General features: G+C 44.3%; 1 protein-coding gene across 1 annotated transcript in view; it reads left to right on the plus strand.

Annotated features, from left to right (window-relative positions):
- The first annotated feature begins 274 nt into the window (after nucleotides 1-274).
- BMP6 (bone morphogenetic protein 6) overlaps nucleotides 275-15,101 on the plus strand; it is a 30,316-nt gene continuing 15,489 nt past the window's right edge. Inside the window, exons 1-2 of the mRNA XM_009326534.1 lie at nucleotides 275-384; nucleotides 4,337-4,573. Of these exons, the coding sequence (XP_009324809.1) occupies nucleotides 275-384; nucleotides 4,337-4,573 (347 nt within the window). The remainder of the gene's footprint in view (nucleotides 385-4,336; nucleotides 4,574-15,101) is intronic.

Consider the following 15,101-nt stretch of genomic DNA (forward strand, 5'->3'; position numbering starts at 1 on the left):
TACACAAAATTCAAAACCACAGTAACCCTAATTTTGCCATTCTTGCCTTTTTAACTGCTCAACAATAGTGTTGTGTTTGTATAGCATTTAAAAATATTTGTTAAGGGGAATGTAAAGAGCTACTGGCAGGCTTCTCTGTTAACTGTTTGTGCATGCTCAGCCGCTCTGCTCAGAAATGAGCTGTAATGAAAACTCAGGGGCGAGTACTCTGGTGTCCACAGCTCTGACTCTCCTTTGTGTTGCAAGCAAAGGAGCAGCTGAACCCCCAGCCAGGATGGGGGCAGAGACCTGCGTGGTGGAGCAGAAAGTCCCTTTGGCTCAGAGGACGTGCACCCATGATGGGCTAAAACCTCTGATTGCTATCTCCTTTCCCAGCTCGCCCTGGTACGTGCATGCCTGGATCGGTAGTCTCCAAGGAGCTACTCCGGCAAACGAGTAATGATGTTCAGGATAATACAGTCTGACCATGAGGATGAATTTTATACGGCTATAGTTCTTGTCATGACCCTACAATCCCTGGTTTTGCCTGGCTTGGTCCTGACATTCCGGCCAGCACTGGGGAGAGGTTATGGGAGGCCAGCACTGCTCAGGGCTGCTCGCTTTCAACCTGCTCCGGCTGTGAGCTGCCTGATTTTCCCTGCAAGGTCTTTACGAAGTTGGGACATGCATGCGTCCATCTTCGGATGGAAATTAGCTTTGGATTTCACATATCACCGATCAGACTGACCTGAATGAATTCACGTGGGAAAAAAAGAAATTGGAAAGCAGCTTGAGAAATGATTTCTCCTTTTTGCTGTTGCCTTGCATTTTGGCATGCGCTGTCTGCATTTTGAATACAAAGTCATCTGATGTGTTGTAACGCGATAGCAATACAGACTGGGTAAATCCTGTGAACCGGCAGCTTGGATCTTGCCTGTCCAAATTTTACTGTTCTAAAATTTGACTTCTTTGTTAAAAATGAGCAGTTTCCAGGGGGTAAAAAGCCCCCAGAGAAGAACTGTTGGCATTTTATATTTTTAAGCTGTCTTGCTGAATGAAAACAGTTGATTATTAACTTGATGGGGTGACAATGAGTATATAGAACTTAAATATCTCACCACTCCCACAAAGAAAAAAAAAAAACCAACCACCATTGTATCATGGGAAGATACGTAGCCAGAAAAACTTTCCAACTTGTTAAACTTTTATACTTGCTTCATACAAGCTTAATGTAGGCTTTTTTCCATCCTGTGATGTTGTAGGGATGCAACTGAGGAGGACTCCATCAACTTAACAGTATTTCTTTCTGAACGTGCCTTTCTTATAACAGAAGAAGCTAAATCACTTAATCTGAAGGATTAAAAAAAGGTTTCCTTGTTTGTGTGTTTCAGGTTGTTTATTCTGCCAAGCCTGATAATGAAATCAGTCTGAATGTTTCCCCTGTAATCAGTTTAGTCAGCTTCTGTGATTGTGCAGGGTATTCGGACAAGGACGGGGATAAAGGAAGAAAGTTTTAAAAACAGGAAAATACTATTGTAAACATATCGGGCAAGTTATAAACAGGGAAAGGGTACTTGGAGGCAAGTGTCGTACCTGCAGCTACTTTTGATGCTCTGTGGTAGATGTTTTGGTGGGTTTTTCTTCTTCTTGTGGCTTGTGTATGACTTTTTAGAGGAGGGGTAGGGGAAAATACTGACTTAAAGGACTAGAGTCTGGCTATATCGCTTCTAAACTGCATATTTTGTAGTGGAGGCGAGTGGAGGTAAGGCTGCCGTAGCTGACCTGAGGTCGGAAAGAAACAACAAAAAGCGACGTTTGGGCTCATTTTGAGCCCCGTGCCGGGTGAGACAGCTCTGCGCTCTCCCTCGCGCGCTTGGAGAGGCCACATCGCATCTTGACGTGGGGCCATAGCTGGCAGGAAGCGTCGAATATTCCCTTTGCTGTTTCTCTCCAGTGTAATTTTAGTTTTCCGACACCCTGGTGCGGTTCTACTGCTCATCCTGGTTGTGTCCTTGCCCTTGCTCTTCCTGATCCTCCTTTATCGTCCTCAGCCATGAGCCTGGGGGAAAGCCGCCTCGCTGCATCTTGCCCGCAGGTCAGCTCGTTCCCGCAATGGTGTGGGAGGGGATGTGGGTTTCAGCTGGTTGTTGCACCCGCGAGCAAGGACTTTGCAAGTTCTAAATCGAGACTCATTGCTTCATATGCATGTCTCTCCAAACCTGTGGATTTAGACATTCCCTCACTATTAATTACATCCTCTCATCTTGTAGCAGCAAGTAAAAAGGCCAAGTTGGGCACGTCGTTCTGCTGCAAGCAGCCGAACAGAGTTTCTTGTTGGTTGGATGCTTGTGAGTTTCTGAAAGTACGTGGCCGCTCTGTTTTGGGAAGCGTGTCCTGCGGTGCTTGCATCGGGGTGGGGAGTAACCAGGCAGCTCGGGCCCCTTCTCAGAGGGCATACACACAAGTCATGCCAACCAGTCAAGCATTGCCAGAGCCATTCCCAATCAAAAGCAGGGGTGCGTGCTTCAAAGGGAAGCCCAGTTTGCTGATAACTGATGGCCAGTGAGGTAGTTCCTAGGTGAGCGGTACCATTGTTTGCTTCGGTACAATCTCTGATGGAGATGCTGGGTGTTACCACCTTCTTTTGGGAAGCCATAGGGTCCGGTCACCCGCGTTTGTCAGTCGTTTGGCATCTAAACTGCTCAGACAGATGCAATGCGAGACTGCCAAAATTGGCAGCGGCATCTGATTCTGACAGCGGTTTGAGAGTTTGCCTGGTCGCCCCATGGCAGCTCTTAACGCAGCATCTCCAAGTGCGGTGTCCCACAAAATGCTGGGCAGCAGTCATGCGGAGGTGAAAAGATTTCCAGGCGAGCTTCAAAGGGAAGGATGTGACTAACTGTCTCGCAGGGAGCCAGGACGTGGACCCAGCCAGATGAGGCAGCTCACATGAAAGGGCTGCCAAAGGAAAGGGAGAGGACACAGACAAAACTGGGACTAGGGGATGAGGAGGAACAGGCAGTTGGGAAAGGTAGAGGGGAAAATCTCCATGGGCTGTTTCCAGTGGCCAGGAGATGTATCTGCTCTCCGGGGAGGTAACCTGTGGGTAAAGTAACGAACCTCAAGCACGTTGGCCATCGTTCCTGGCTCCACCGCAAGCCTCTGCTCCCTGTCCTTGGACAAGTCACTCTCCCGGTGACTCAGTATCCCAGCTGTAAAAAGGGGATTGCTGCTTACCTCATGGGATGTTGTGAGAGTAGTCTCACGGTCGCCTTTGCAGTTTGATGTGTTAAGGGGGGGAGCAACAAAAAGTGAGCACAAAGACAAACATGAAAAGGAATCTGTACTTCCCTCGCCGCCTTCTCTGAATGTAATCATGTCCCTAATGATAATATAATGGTGACTTATTCATCATTGACATATACTCCTTCAGTTGCACTGGTGGGAACAGTTTTTTGGTTTTATTTTTTTTCCCCTCAGGGCTTTAAAGATGTAATTATCTATGTTTATATAATATGTTAATGTTTTAAGCAATTTCTAATAGAAAATTAGAAGAAATAACGAACAATAAATCAAAGTCAGACTAAACCAAGATGTAATCAAGTAATACAAAAGTGGGACTAGAAGTAGAGTTTGCAAAGGGGGCCTCAAACAGAGAAAATGCAAATCCTGAGGCCTGAAGAAGGAGGGGTTCTGGTTTGCGTCTGTCTTAAACTCTATACCCGATAGCGTACCTGAGGAGGGCTAAGGCCAAGAAACGAAAAGGGTCACTCCTCGGTTCTCTCATTCTCAAATAAGCTTCTGCAAAAGGAAGGGGAGCTCTGGTTAACTTTAACCCTTGAAATAAATGTCATGTTAGTCTTATTCTGCTCACAAGGCAGTCTGATGGCTAATGCACAAACCCGGGAGCCAGAAAACAGCAGTTTTTAGGACAGTTAGGGAATTGGTTAACCTAGTGCTAACACTTACTTCTGTCTTTATGTGCTAAAGCAAAATGGTGCTAATTGTCCCCTCTGTCGGAAAAGGGCTGTGAGGCTTAAGGAAATGCTACAAAGAACATGGAGATCCACAGGTGGAAAATGCTGGGGGCAGTCACAGCTTCAGAGTTTCACACAGGAGCAAAGTGCACGGTCATATTTCACCTGTCAAAGCTGGCTTTTCTTTAAAAAACAGGAAATCTCGAAGGCATTGCCTAGAGAAGATGAACATTCATCTTTTCTGAGCACTGTATTTGAAAGGCTTTAGCTGCATAAGCTTTCCTGGCACTCGCCAAGGCTATCTTTGGAGAAAAAAATAGGATTTTTGTTTTTTTGAAGGAACAGGTGGCAGCATGTGGAAACCTTTTGTTAAATTTTAGTCACGGTTCCTTTTTTTCCTTTTCTTTCCTTTTCCCATCTGCAGTTGAGTATGACAAGGAGTTCACGCCTCACCAGCGGCATCACAAGGAGTTCAAGTTTAATTTGTCTCAGATTCCTGATGGCGAGGCCGTCACAGCCGCTGAGTTTCGGATCTACAAGGACTGCGTTGTGGGGAGCTTTAAAAACCAAACTTTCCTTATCAGCATCTACCAAGTGCTGCAGGAACATCAGAACAGGTACGCAAGATGGTGCTCGCTCTGTGCCGCCAGCCGCTGTCCTGGGAAAGGCTGAGCTTGTGCATTCATGTTGAGAGGACTGCTAAATAAATACCGGTTTTGTTCACATTAATGGGGTTATGTTATTGCATGGTCCTTTCCTTGTGGGAAATGGGCATGGTAGAGTGCAAAATGGACCCCAGCCGGAGAACGTCCACGATATTGTAGCCTAGGGTGTCACTTAGCTGCAACCTTTGTGTTGTCTTTAAACAGAGCAAGAATCTGATGTGAGGCGGTAGATTTTTAAATGAAAGTTATTATGCTGGCATCGCTCCTGTGTACTGAAATACACATATCCCCTTTCAACTTAATACTACCAGCATAAAAAGCATAGCCTGTTTGAAAAATACTGGTAATTAGTGCAGACTCGACCTGCTCTCAGGTGGACTTACATTAAAGTAAATAAAGCAGAAGAAAATTCAGCATGCTGACCACGGGTACAAAATCCCTCCTGGGCTTTCAGTGGCAATGAGAGAGGCAAAAGAGAGGCCGAATAGAAACTGTGACACATAAATCCAAACAAGTGTAAATGGAGTGATTAATTTAAAAAGGGTAACGTTTCTGATCGGGGAATCATGCAAGGCAAAAAGATGGAAATACATGGTCAATTAAATGTCAGAGTAATGCTGTGGTACAAAAGTGTTTCATTACTTCTGCTGAAATGTGTCAGGACTGTAACTGTTCCTCTGCTGCAGGCAGAAAAAAAGAAATTGGAAACAGCAGTGTTTAAAAAAATCACCATTTCTTTCCTCTGTAAAGGCTTTCTGGGTGTTTTCCTTTCTGGTCCTTCTTTCTCCAGCCTTTCCATTGATACCGTTTGGGGGGATCCGCCTTTGGCTGTGAGGGCAACACCAAATAGTTAATGGTTGTTCTGTGGGGAGCGTGGCCTCTGGGGAAATGGAGAGAAATACTTGGATATGTAAGTGATGGGGAAGAAGGTGTTAGTTTTAAAAGGTCAGTGTTCCCTTTGCACTTTGAGTTGCGGGTTGCTGGAGTGCCTCCTGGGGTAAAGTGCTTGCTGGTTAGGATGTTACGTCAATACCCACTCGAAGAGCTGATGGAAGTCCAGACAGTCATGCAGATTTCATAGATGTTAGCTGTATTGTTCATTTGCAGACACATTGAGTAAAGAATAGTGAGTGTTGGTCTGTTTTAGATTTCACAAGTAGAGATCCCACCTCTGGAGCTGGAGGCAAACCTCTGCCAAGTGTCTGTGGAAGCGATCGAGACGCTGCTCTGGGTCGGTCACCAAAGCAGGGCACAGAGTATGTCAGGTCTAAGGTTGCCTCTTCTAAGGAGAACTGTCAACTTTTATATGTATATAACCTTCTTTCAGGGTAAACTGAGCAAAGGAGTAATGGGAAAGAGAATAAAAGTACAGGATATGGCCCCTAACGTACCCTGTTCCTAACAAATTTGCAAACTCTTTGTTCCGCAAGCGGCTGTCAGTTCTGTGTACAGCAATGATGCTGGCACCTCGTATCTTTGTTTCAAATACCATACCAGAAACATACCAAAACCAGATTGCGCTGTGAAGCTGCGACGCATGTCCTTTGGCGCTGGGCGCTTTGGCATCTGCACGTGCTGGGCGTCTCTGGGTGCTAGAGGCCTCCCTACGGATGGAGCAGAGGCAGCAGCTTGGGTGGGGGTCACCAGGGTGGTCTCTCTCTAGAGCTGGCGAGTATTTCGGGTCTCTCAGTTCCCTTCTGTCGTGTTCCTCCTGCCGCTGCCGGCGGCCGTGACGAGGGGATCCCGCTGTTGGGACTGGGAATCGTAAAGCGGCTTCCTCTAGGTCCAGACTGCCAGCAATTCGCCGTCCCTCCTGACATGGGCTAGGCGTGAACCGCTGACCCAGGGATGAGTGTCTGTAGTTCATTACTAACCTCTGACTCATCCAGTCCCTCAAGGCTCCCTTTTTGTTTCTTTTTCTTCTTTATTTATTTATTTTTACTGGTGGGAAGGAGGGAGACGTTTGGCTAAAGAAACTTGAGCTTCGGATGAGTCTGCGGGACTTGTCACACCATCTGCGCAGAGATGGCCAGAACGTGGCTCACAGATTCTTGCAGCTGTAAAATAGATGTGCCCTTTTCCGCCCTTTTTCCTTTCAGCTTAAAGGACTCTCTCATGTACATGTAAAATGTAAAAGCACATATGAAAACGTGTGCTTGTGTATAAATATGTGCATATGTATGTATTCTCTGTATGTATCTGTACATAAAATTGTATAGATATTGTCATCTATATTAATTGTCCTTTATATATTAAAAATATGCGGATGTTGAAAGACAGTTAAAATAAGATATTAGAAGGTGCTTACCACTCTTCAGTGTTACCTTCAGTTGAGGTTCTGACTCCATAGGCTGCTGCTGCTATAGATTCAAACATGCAGCCGTGTTGGTGACCTGGGTGGACTTTGGCCTGTAAACATTCTTGAAAACAAATACTAAAAAGTTGTATTTAGCTCTCCACTAATATCTCTGCATGGAGGGGAAAAATACCTCAGATTCTTCTGGTATGCCTTAAGGAGCTGTATTCTATGAGTGGTTTTGGGTTTTGATCATCAGTTCACTTAGTTGTTTTACTGGGGGGTGGGAATCCAAAGTGCTTTTTCCTCCTCCTTTTGTCTCAGTGGATTAATTTGGAATAGAATGTTTTCTTTTCCTGTTGAGAACACTAGAAGGTTAAATTACAAAAAAAAAAAAAAAAAAAGCCCGATTTTTTGAAGGAACTTGCTAAATATTTGTAAGGCTTCTGTTGCATTTTAGCAGACATCTTATGAGCCAGAAAATAACAGCTGCCTTTGACTTAAAAAAAAAAAAAAAACAACCAACTAAAAAATGTTGTGTCACACTTCCTTTGGACTAATGGTTTGAATAACAGCCTGATATTTCCTGACATTTGATGACATTTTATTGCATAAGGAAGTGACTGTACAGATCTGGAAGTCTAGCTGGTGAACTAACAGGTGAAACAGAAGGAGTTGAAGTAGCACCTTTTTTCGTCTTGTTCTGCTGACAAATATTCCTTCTGGTCAGGAAAATTCATCTCTGAAGGCCACAGAAAGTGCCTGTTCAGTCAACATTGGCAGTCTTGAGAGAAAGTTCAAAGTCACCATGTTAATCTTGGCTTTTATGAGGTTAACAGTTGTCTGAGGCGATTATTGGTAGCTAATAAAATACTTTTGGGTGCAAATAATTCTTAACAGGGCGCAGCTGGCATGTATGGATTAAAACCAGCAGTGCGCAAGAGAAAGGCAGCGTGCACCTCTGAGGGAAAAAATAGAAAGAAAAAGAAAACTACCTGCTCCTCTCAAAGAAATGAGTTTGGGAGGGCAGGAGATAAGAGAAAGATTCAGTAAATACAAATCTTCACCAAAGCTCACAGCCTGGAAGTATCCCTTGGCTCCGATTAAGTGTAATGAAGTGGCTTAATTCAGTATTACGTGAGCAAAGAAAAAAAAAAAAAGTTCATATGGACAGTAAGAGCATAAGTGTGTGACTCCAGCCCAGATGTGCGCACTGCTGCACGGAATCGCAAGGCACTGCTGGCCGTTCCCTGATGGCTAAAAACAAAACCAAGCCTGAGGCTAAAATTTCTACCAGTTACTGAATTATCAAACTGATTTTTGCCACTGTAGACAAGGCTAAAAGCAAGGATTATATGGGCCCATTCGAGACTGTCTCCTAGATAGGGGTGTATGTGGAGAGAGCACGAACGATCAGAGATCGATGCCGATGGATATAGCATAACCGTTGGGGAGAAATTTGACCCTCTCCTCATTCAAAGCCATCAGAAATATGAAAACGATACTCATGGAGGCTCCAGGCAATGAAATGCACATTGAGGACAGTGTGGTCTAAGTACATTCTCTCTTAAAAAAGAAAACATTTTAATACTGACTCACTTGTGTCAGTAATATTTTCATCTCCCCATTCCTTCCACCCTTTCGTAAGGTAAAAAAAACAGTGCCTAGAAACTAGGCTTTTGTTTTATAACCAACCCGCAGTTAATGGCCACGTTTTGTCATAACACAAACTGCTGGAGTTGTCAGTGGGACGCTGCGAAGAGATTAATGAAATCCTCAGGATAGGTCAAGCTTGTGGCCAGCCATCAGCGGTGTGCATTTCGGATTGTGTGGAGAAGAGGCTTCACCAAACAAATCTGGTTTGCTCTGGGGGGGATGACTCTGGGTTTTGAAATGGGCTGTGGGCTGTAGGGGCTGACGTCGGGAGGGGGAACGGGCGATACATCCGCCGGATGCTGCTGCCCTTCAGCTTCTGACCCCCCAGAGTTTAAGAGACTGTGCTGTTTGAAGGCTAGGGCGGGATTTTTCTTCTTCTTTTTTTTTTTCCTTTGCTATGTGCAGAAAGTGGGGAGATTTGCCAAAGCACCAGTTTAGGAAGACAAGCAGCATCAGCTTCCAGGTGCTTGTCCCACCTCGGCTGTATCTGAGGGGGTGCTTAGTTTCAGCAGGCAGAAGCTGCACAGCATCGACTCTCCTCCCTTCGGTGGTACCGAGGCACAGCTAAGCCCCGCACGTGGGCTTGTTTCTAAGGTGTAGCGCTGATTTTGTGGAAGGACCAGCAAAGGCCTCTGTGACTTCTGATGCCTCTTGGGAGTGGATTGCCAGGTAAGCGAGACCTTTGCAAGGGAAGGGAAGAAATGAGTTTTTCCCTGGAAACAGCTCATTAATTTCTTTTTCTTTCTCGAAACTTCCTTGCTGTCACCCGGAGAGGTGTCAGGTCAGGACTAGGGAAGGCAGTTTATGGTTGATCAAAGACGTTAGTCCTTGGTTTGGATCATCAGTATGTTTTCAAGTGTAAATATCCTGCTAATGCAGACCTCAAAACACTCCCACACTGTCTAAACAACTGATCTATGAAAAACACAGTGGCCTGTGTTAGTGATCAAAGGAAGATACGGTACCTTAATGGTCAAAGTTTATTAAACAGTTTCGTTTTCACGCAGAATGAAATATGAGGACTTGATGTGCAGAAAGATTCCTCCTGTATGATAAGACGTGTGGACATAGGTGCGCCCTGCAGAGCGACCGCCCGGGGAGTACGTTCTTCTTCTATTGAACGCAATTCCTTAAGGGTTAAGGCACTCGTTGGTTTTTAGCTGCCAGTTACAGTGGTAATAAAGTCTTCCTTTTTGCAACAGGATATTTATACAAATGCGATCCGAGCTTCTAATCTAAAGGGCAAATTGATTTGCCAGCAGTGTTTATAGCTTAGAAAATAAATAAACGTCCTCAGCTGGGTTTTGAAATGGGTTGTGTAATACAAATGACAAAGCTAGCATAAATCTGTTTCAAGTTGGGGTCAGATTTGTATATAGTGTGCATATATTTGTATACGATAGAGCTGTTTCCATGATGCTATAGAGAAGCGTCTGTCCGCATTTCAGTTCAACTCCCACTGTGGGTATGTGATTTGTTGCATTTTAGGGTGGTTGGTTTTTAGTAGTTTAAAAGTCAAAGTTATTCTGGATGAAACTCCATAACCAGCTGGCTTTTTCTACCAAAACTAAAGAATACCATATCAGTGCCTTATTTCTTTTCTTAAACGACAAAGATAAATACTACCTCTTTGCCCTCTCCCCCATCTTCATGCCTCAAACTGCATTTAAACGCTGAGCTGTGGTACTGTAGCCATCACTACAGCTACAATACCCCATAGTCTCATTAAAGCATAGTCAAGGAAATGAGAAATACATCTCCTATCCCTGTGACTTGGGACGATTTTTTCTTTTTTCACTGCTCCTGTCGGTAAAATGTTCATTCCTCAGAGCTGTGAAGCTCAAGACCTTGAGCTGGATGTGGGGGGACACCTTTGCACTCAAATATTGGCTTTGCTGGGGATTATCACGGACCTGTAGGCTGAACTTCCTGCAGTTTTGGCACAGGGAGGCCACATCCTCTCGCTGTAGGCTCTGATCTTCCACTCGTTGCCAGATGCAGCCTTGAAACCAATGTTTCACCCTGCTGCTCTTCCAGTGAGTCTACAAGACTTAACCCCCCACCCCTGCAGACTTTACCTCCAGGGGCGATGCCCACAGTGATACAAGACACAAGACAGCTTTTTCAGCACAGGGGAGCTTTTATCAGACAGAGCAGTGGTGGTGTGGGGCTGGTAAGTGAGCAGTGAGAAGCTGAGATCACCTGCCTGTCCCTTCTGGTACGTTCCCGTGTCTGGATGCATCCAGGATGGCTCTCTTCTGTCTGTGCCAAATTGCAGACCCCCTCCATAGTGTCCTGGCATCTCCGCTTAGTGCTTTTTCCTCCCTGGCTGTCAATCCCTGCAAATTAGTGCCCAGCTGCTGGTCTTCTATTTCACCTTGGAAGTAACTTCATTTGTAGGCTGACAAGTCTTATTATTTCCTTCCTCGTTTCTAAGGAGCTCTTACAGGTCGTGCATGTCTCTCCTTGTCCCCTGGCCCACAGATGGTATAGCTTCTTCGGGACAGTTAAACTGAGCCTTACTTCTTCTCGTAAAATGATAGAGACTGCCTTTGCTATCCATGGCAGCTCATTCCAGGTGCTGGCATTCACCTGCCTGAGGCTGTCTGTACGAGCCAGCGCTAATTGATTGAATTTGGTACGGTGCTTTTAAATCTTTGGAGTAATGGTCATTTAGATATACTAAGTTGTTAAGGTTTTGTATTGCATCTGTTGGCAGTACCTCATGCTGTACGAGCTCTGCGTACAGCCTGTTCTTTAAGTAATAAACACTTTTAAATTCAAAGTACTGCTTACATCTACTGCAAGATGGTGGATCTACAGGTTTGAAAAGGCTGTGATTTCAAAGTTTTATCTATGTGGAGCTCTGTTCAGCTCTGTAAGACTGAGTCAGTTGTGAGTGCAGTTATTAGTCCATTGTTAGTGGGTAAGAGCGAATAATCTTGCTAGTTTGCTATATGCAGGATAATTTTTACAGAAGGTTGATGTCAGTCCGAACTAAGATCCTGAGGTACGCAGAAGAGAAGAGTATTTAGAAAGTGTCTTAATTAAAATGTAAATCCCATACACTTCTGTGCAAAATTCCGTTTGGAGAAGCTGCTGCTAGGCAGTCTAGACTATTATGTCAACTTGTCTTTGAAGAAAAGTAAACAAAAAGGTTCAGCTGAGGAAAGTTTTAGAGACTTCTAGTAATTAATGCTTGGTAAATGGCTGTTGATGCGTAACAATCCTTTAAACACCTGGGTAATTGCGAGCTTTGAAGTTGGGCCAAAAATGTTGTTCCAAGATCTGTAATTAAAATAAGAGACCTTTAACTTGGTCATTTTGAAGGTGAGATTTCTGTTTGTTCTCACTGTGTCCCTGGTAAAACTTCTGCCTGGTCTGGGAAAGAAGGCTAGGGAGGGTGGGAAAGTAAAAAACCTAGTTCAACAGATGCTTCTTTAAATTTAGCTTTTTATAGCTTTGGTGTTTTTCCTGTAGCAAAGTTCCATGTTGTAATGCGTACCCAGAACAGAGAAATTATTTTAATGTGAACATTTCACTAAGTAGTAACTAAGATTAACCACTTGACCTGGTTACTAATTTGACTAAATTCTAATCTAATTAGTGTTCAATTAAAGAGAATTAACACCCAGAGATATTTTGTTGAAAGGTTTACACAGAGGTTTCAGTTAACAAAATATTTATCTTACAGGGGGGAGAAGCACTGAAATTAAATGCAAGCTGTTTCTCCTATAAATGCCCTGAGTACATGGTTGGGATGCCAGCGTTAAGAATAGTAGCTATATTTGATATTTATATCTGACAAATCAGCTCGCTCTCTGAGGACACTGGAGCTAAATCCTGCCTTCTGAATTACACAGGCCATATTTCTCTGGTAAACTGTGTACTTCTTTCTGTTTATTGCAGCCATTTGTGATTGCTCTGTTGACCTTTGCTTCTCCGTCCTCCTCCAGAGTCTTCTGAAGGCCATGGAAACACTCCCATTTATTTCTTGGGACTTGAGACCGTACTGTAGGGCCCTGATCCAGAACAAAGAGCTCCTGTTTCGAGTTAGGAATCTCTAACTTGCATCTTCCCATTTACTGTCCTCTCTTGTCTCAGGAAAGTTGTTTCAGCTCATTGCCTCAATTTCTCCCGTTCACTGGCTTCCCTTTAATAATCTAAGGTTAATACATATTATGCCTGCAGCAGCCTTATTATGGAAATCATTAACTGAACTCATCCAGGTGGTTAAACGCACTGAAAATAAAGATGAGACTGTTGGGCATCGTAGTGACAATGAGGTGACAGTAACTGTATGAAAACCCAGAGGCAGGTTTAGGCAGAGAGGATGTTAAGAAGCTGCCTGTTTTGGTGATGAAATTTCTCTTCTGTACACTCAATTTGAAAGTCCTGCTCTGCAGGTGCCAGAGGTCCTGTGATGTCCTCGACACGTGGGTTGCTTGGGCATGAAACCTCTGGACTGACTGCTTTCTTCGGCCTGTGCTGAGAGCAAATACTCCCTCTCTGCTCAACGATGCTGGCTCATGCATTTCTTCCAGCCTTTCTTTTTCTAGTTTTTCCGTTCCTCATGCTCCCTTCCTGTTTCCCTCAGGTCCTGTCTTGCCTCTGCTGTTCCCAAATGCTGAAGTTTTCAGATAACCTTCCATTAACGTGACCATGTACATGGTTGCGTGCTTTCTCTTGGAAGGCCACTGCCCGCCTCACTGCACAGGATCAATGTCATCACTTAATGACTAGAAATTCAATACTTTGTTTCATGCGACTTCCTTGGCATACGATCCGCTTCTCACCTTCTTGTCCACTCTTCAGATTTTGCTTTGACTATGGGCTTGCATCTACTTGTGTGCAGCACTCTTCGGCATGGTATCTGACTGCTTCCTAAACTATTTCTTTTTTTAACATGGCTATGAGGCGAAGCTAGTAGCATTGTTCTCATTGTGCAGATGAGAAGCCGATGCATATACCGGTGAGGGTCAACTGTCTCTGCTAGGTTTAGTTGCCCCTTTCAGATGTTTTTTTTTCCTTTCTCCAGCACCGCCCTTTGGCTTGCAGGAATTCCCTGCTCATCTGCTGTGTGCACTCCAACTTTTGCAACAGGTAGGGCCATAGAGTATGGACCTGCTAAGCAAACACCGATGGCAAAAATGGCCCCTGCCAAAATCAGCCAACAGTCCAGCATCAGGAGTGGTAATAAGGCTATGCAGCAGCTTTAGCTCTCATGCTTCCAGTCTTTCTTTTGCAGCCCTAGTGGGAGAGGGATGGAATAAATGTGTTTTCCATGGTCTTCAGAAAGCAGAACTTGGGGTGGGGGGAAATCCAGTTGTGCGGCTGAGTTTCCCTGTGAACGTTGGGGCAAAACTGGAAGTGTGAGATTCACATCACTGACGTCTGTCACCGTGTTTGTTGGCAGCTGTGTTGCCGCAAATGGCAGCAGTAGCAGGTTGTAGCCCTCTGTGAGCCATCGGTCCAGGAAGATGCCAGTAGTTTCCCAACTACTTCTAGAAGCAGAGGGATGCTGAGTCGGGAATAATGGGCCTGATTAACAGAGGTGTGGTGGCCATGGGTACTTTCTACTCCCTTTTCTCTGCAGACTTTTTCCTTTTATCCAGGGTCTCTCCATCTAGTTCTTGCATGTCCATGTGTCCCCTACGACTGCAGCAAATCCTTCACCCTTCCCCATATAATTAGATATTCTTTCCCTTCCACCTGGGGCCAGCCTGCGAGATCTCCCAGTCTCCATTCCAAGATCAGATATCGTACGGCTTTTTTGCAGGAGTAGCAAGGACATTTCTTCTCGGACATGTGGCTGTAGGGAAGAGCAGATTCCCCTCATGTATTTGGTTCACCAAGGGGGAAAAGACTATCAGTTAAATAGTTGGGATTCTTTTTTATGTAAGTAAATTCTTCCCCCTCCGCCCCCCAATTTTGTTGTTGGAAATAGGTGACTGAATTTTTTTTTAAAACCTTCATGCCAAAACCAGAACTAGTAAGAAATTATATGCAATTTTATGCAGCCTGGTGATGTTTGGGTGACAAACATTAATTGAAAACAGGCTTAAGCAGAAAGTATTAGGATGTGTTACCTGCTAGCATTACTACTATGACCTACAATACCTGTGGAGTGAACCTTTAGTGTTGGCTTCATCCAGTTGAACAATGCAGAAGTCAGTTGAATAGCAGAGCTGGTTGAAAATCAGTCCTGTGTGAAACTTTTTGCAAAGAGTTAACCGGATTGGAAAGCCCAGTTGTCCATTTTTCTGCATTTTACAAAGGAATTTAAATCTTTCCGAAGTGAGTGTGACATAATGGGATAAAGTGGAGCATTCTCATTTAGTAGAATTGTATCTTGGTCAGGCAATTTGCTTATTACATTTGTGGAGGAGACTAAGATGGAGGAGACCCGCTGGAAGGCAAGTCTGTATTTTAAGTAATCTAATAATGATGGAGGTTAAATCTGGGGAAAAAAAAAAAAAAAGTGTGATTTGGTAGAAAGAATTGCATTTGGACATGAAAAATCAGTGA

This window comes from Pygoscelis adeliae, unplaced genomic scaffold (assembly GCF_000699105.1).
Source record: "Pygoscelis adeliae isolate BGI_AS28 unplaced genomic scaffold, ASM69910v1 Scaffold186, whole genome shotgun sequence".
In the NCBI taxonomy this organism is placed as follows: Eukaryota; Metazoa; Chordata; class Aves; order Sphenisciformes; family Spheniscidae; genus Pygoscelis; species Pygoscelis adeliae.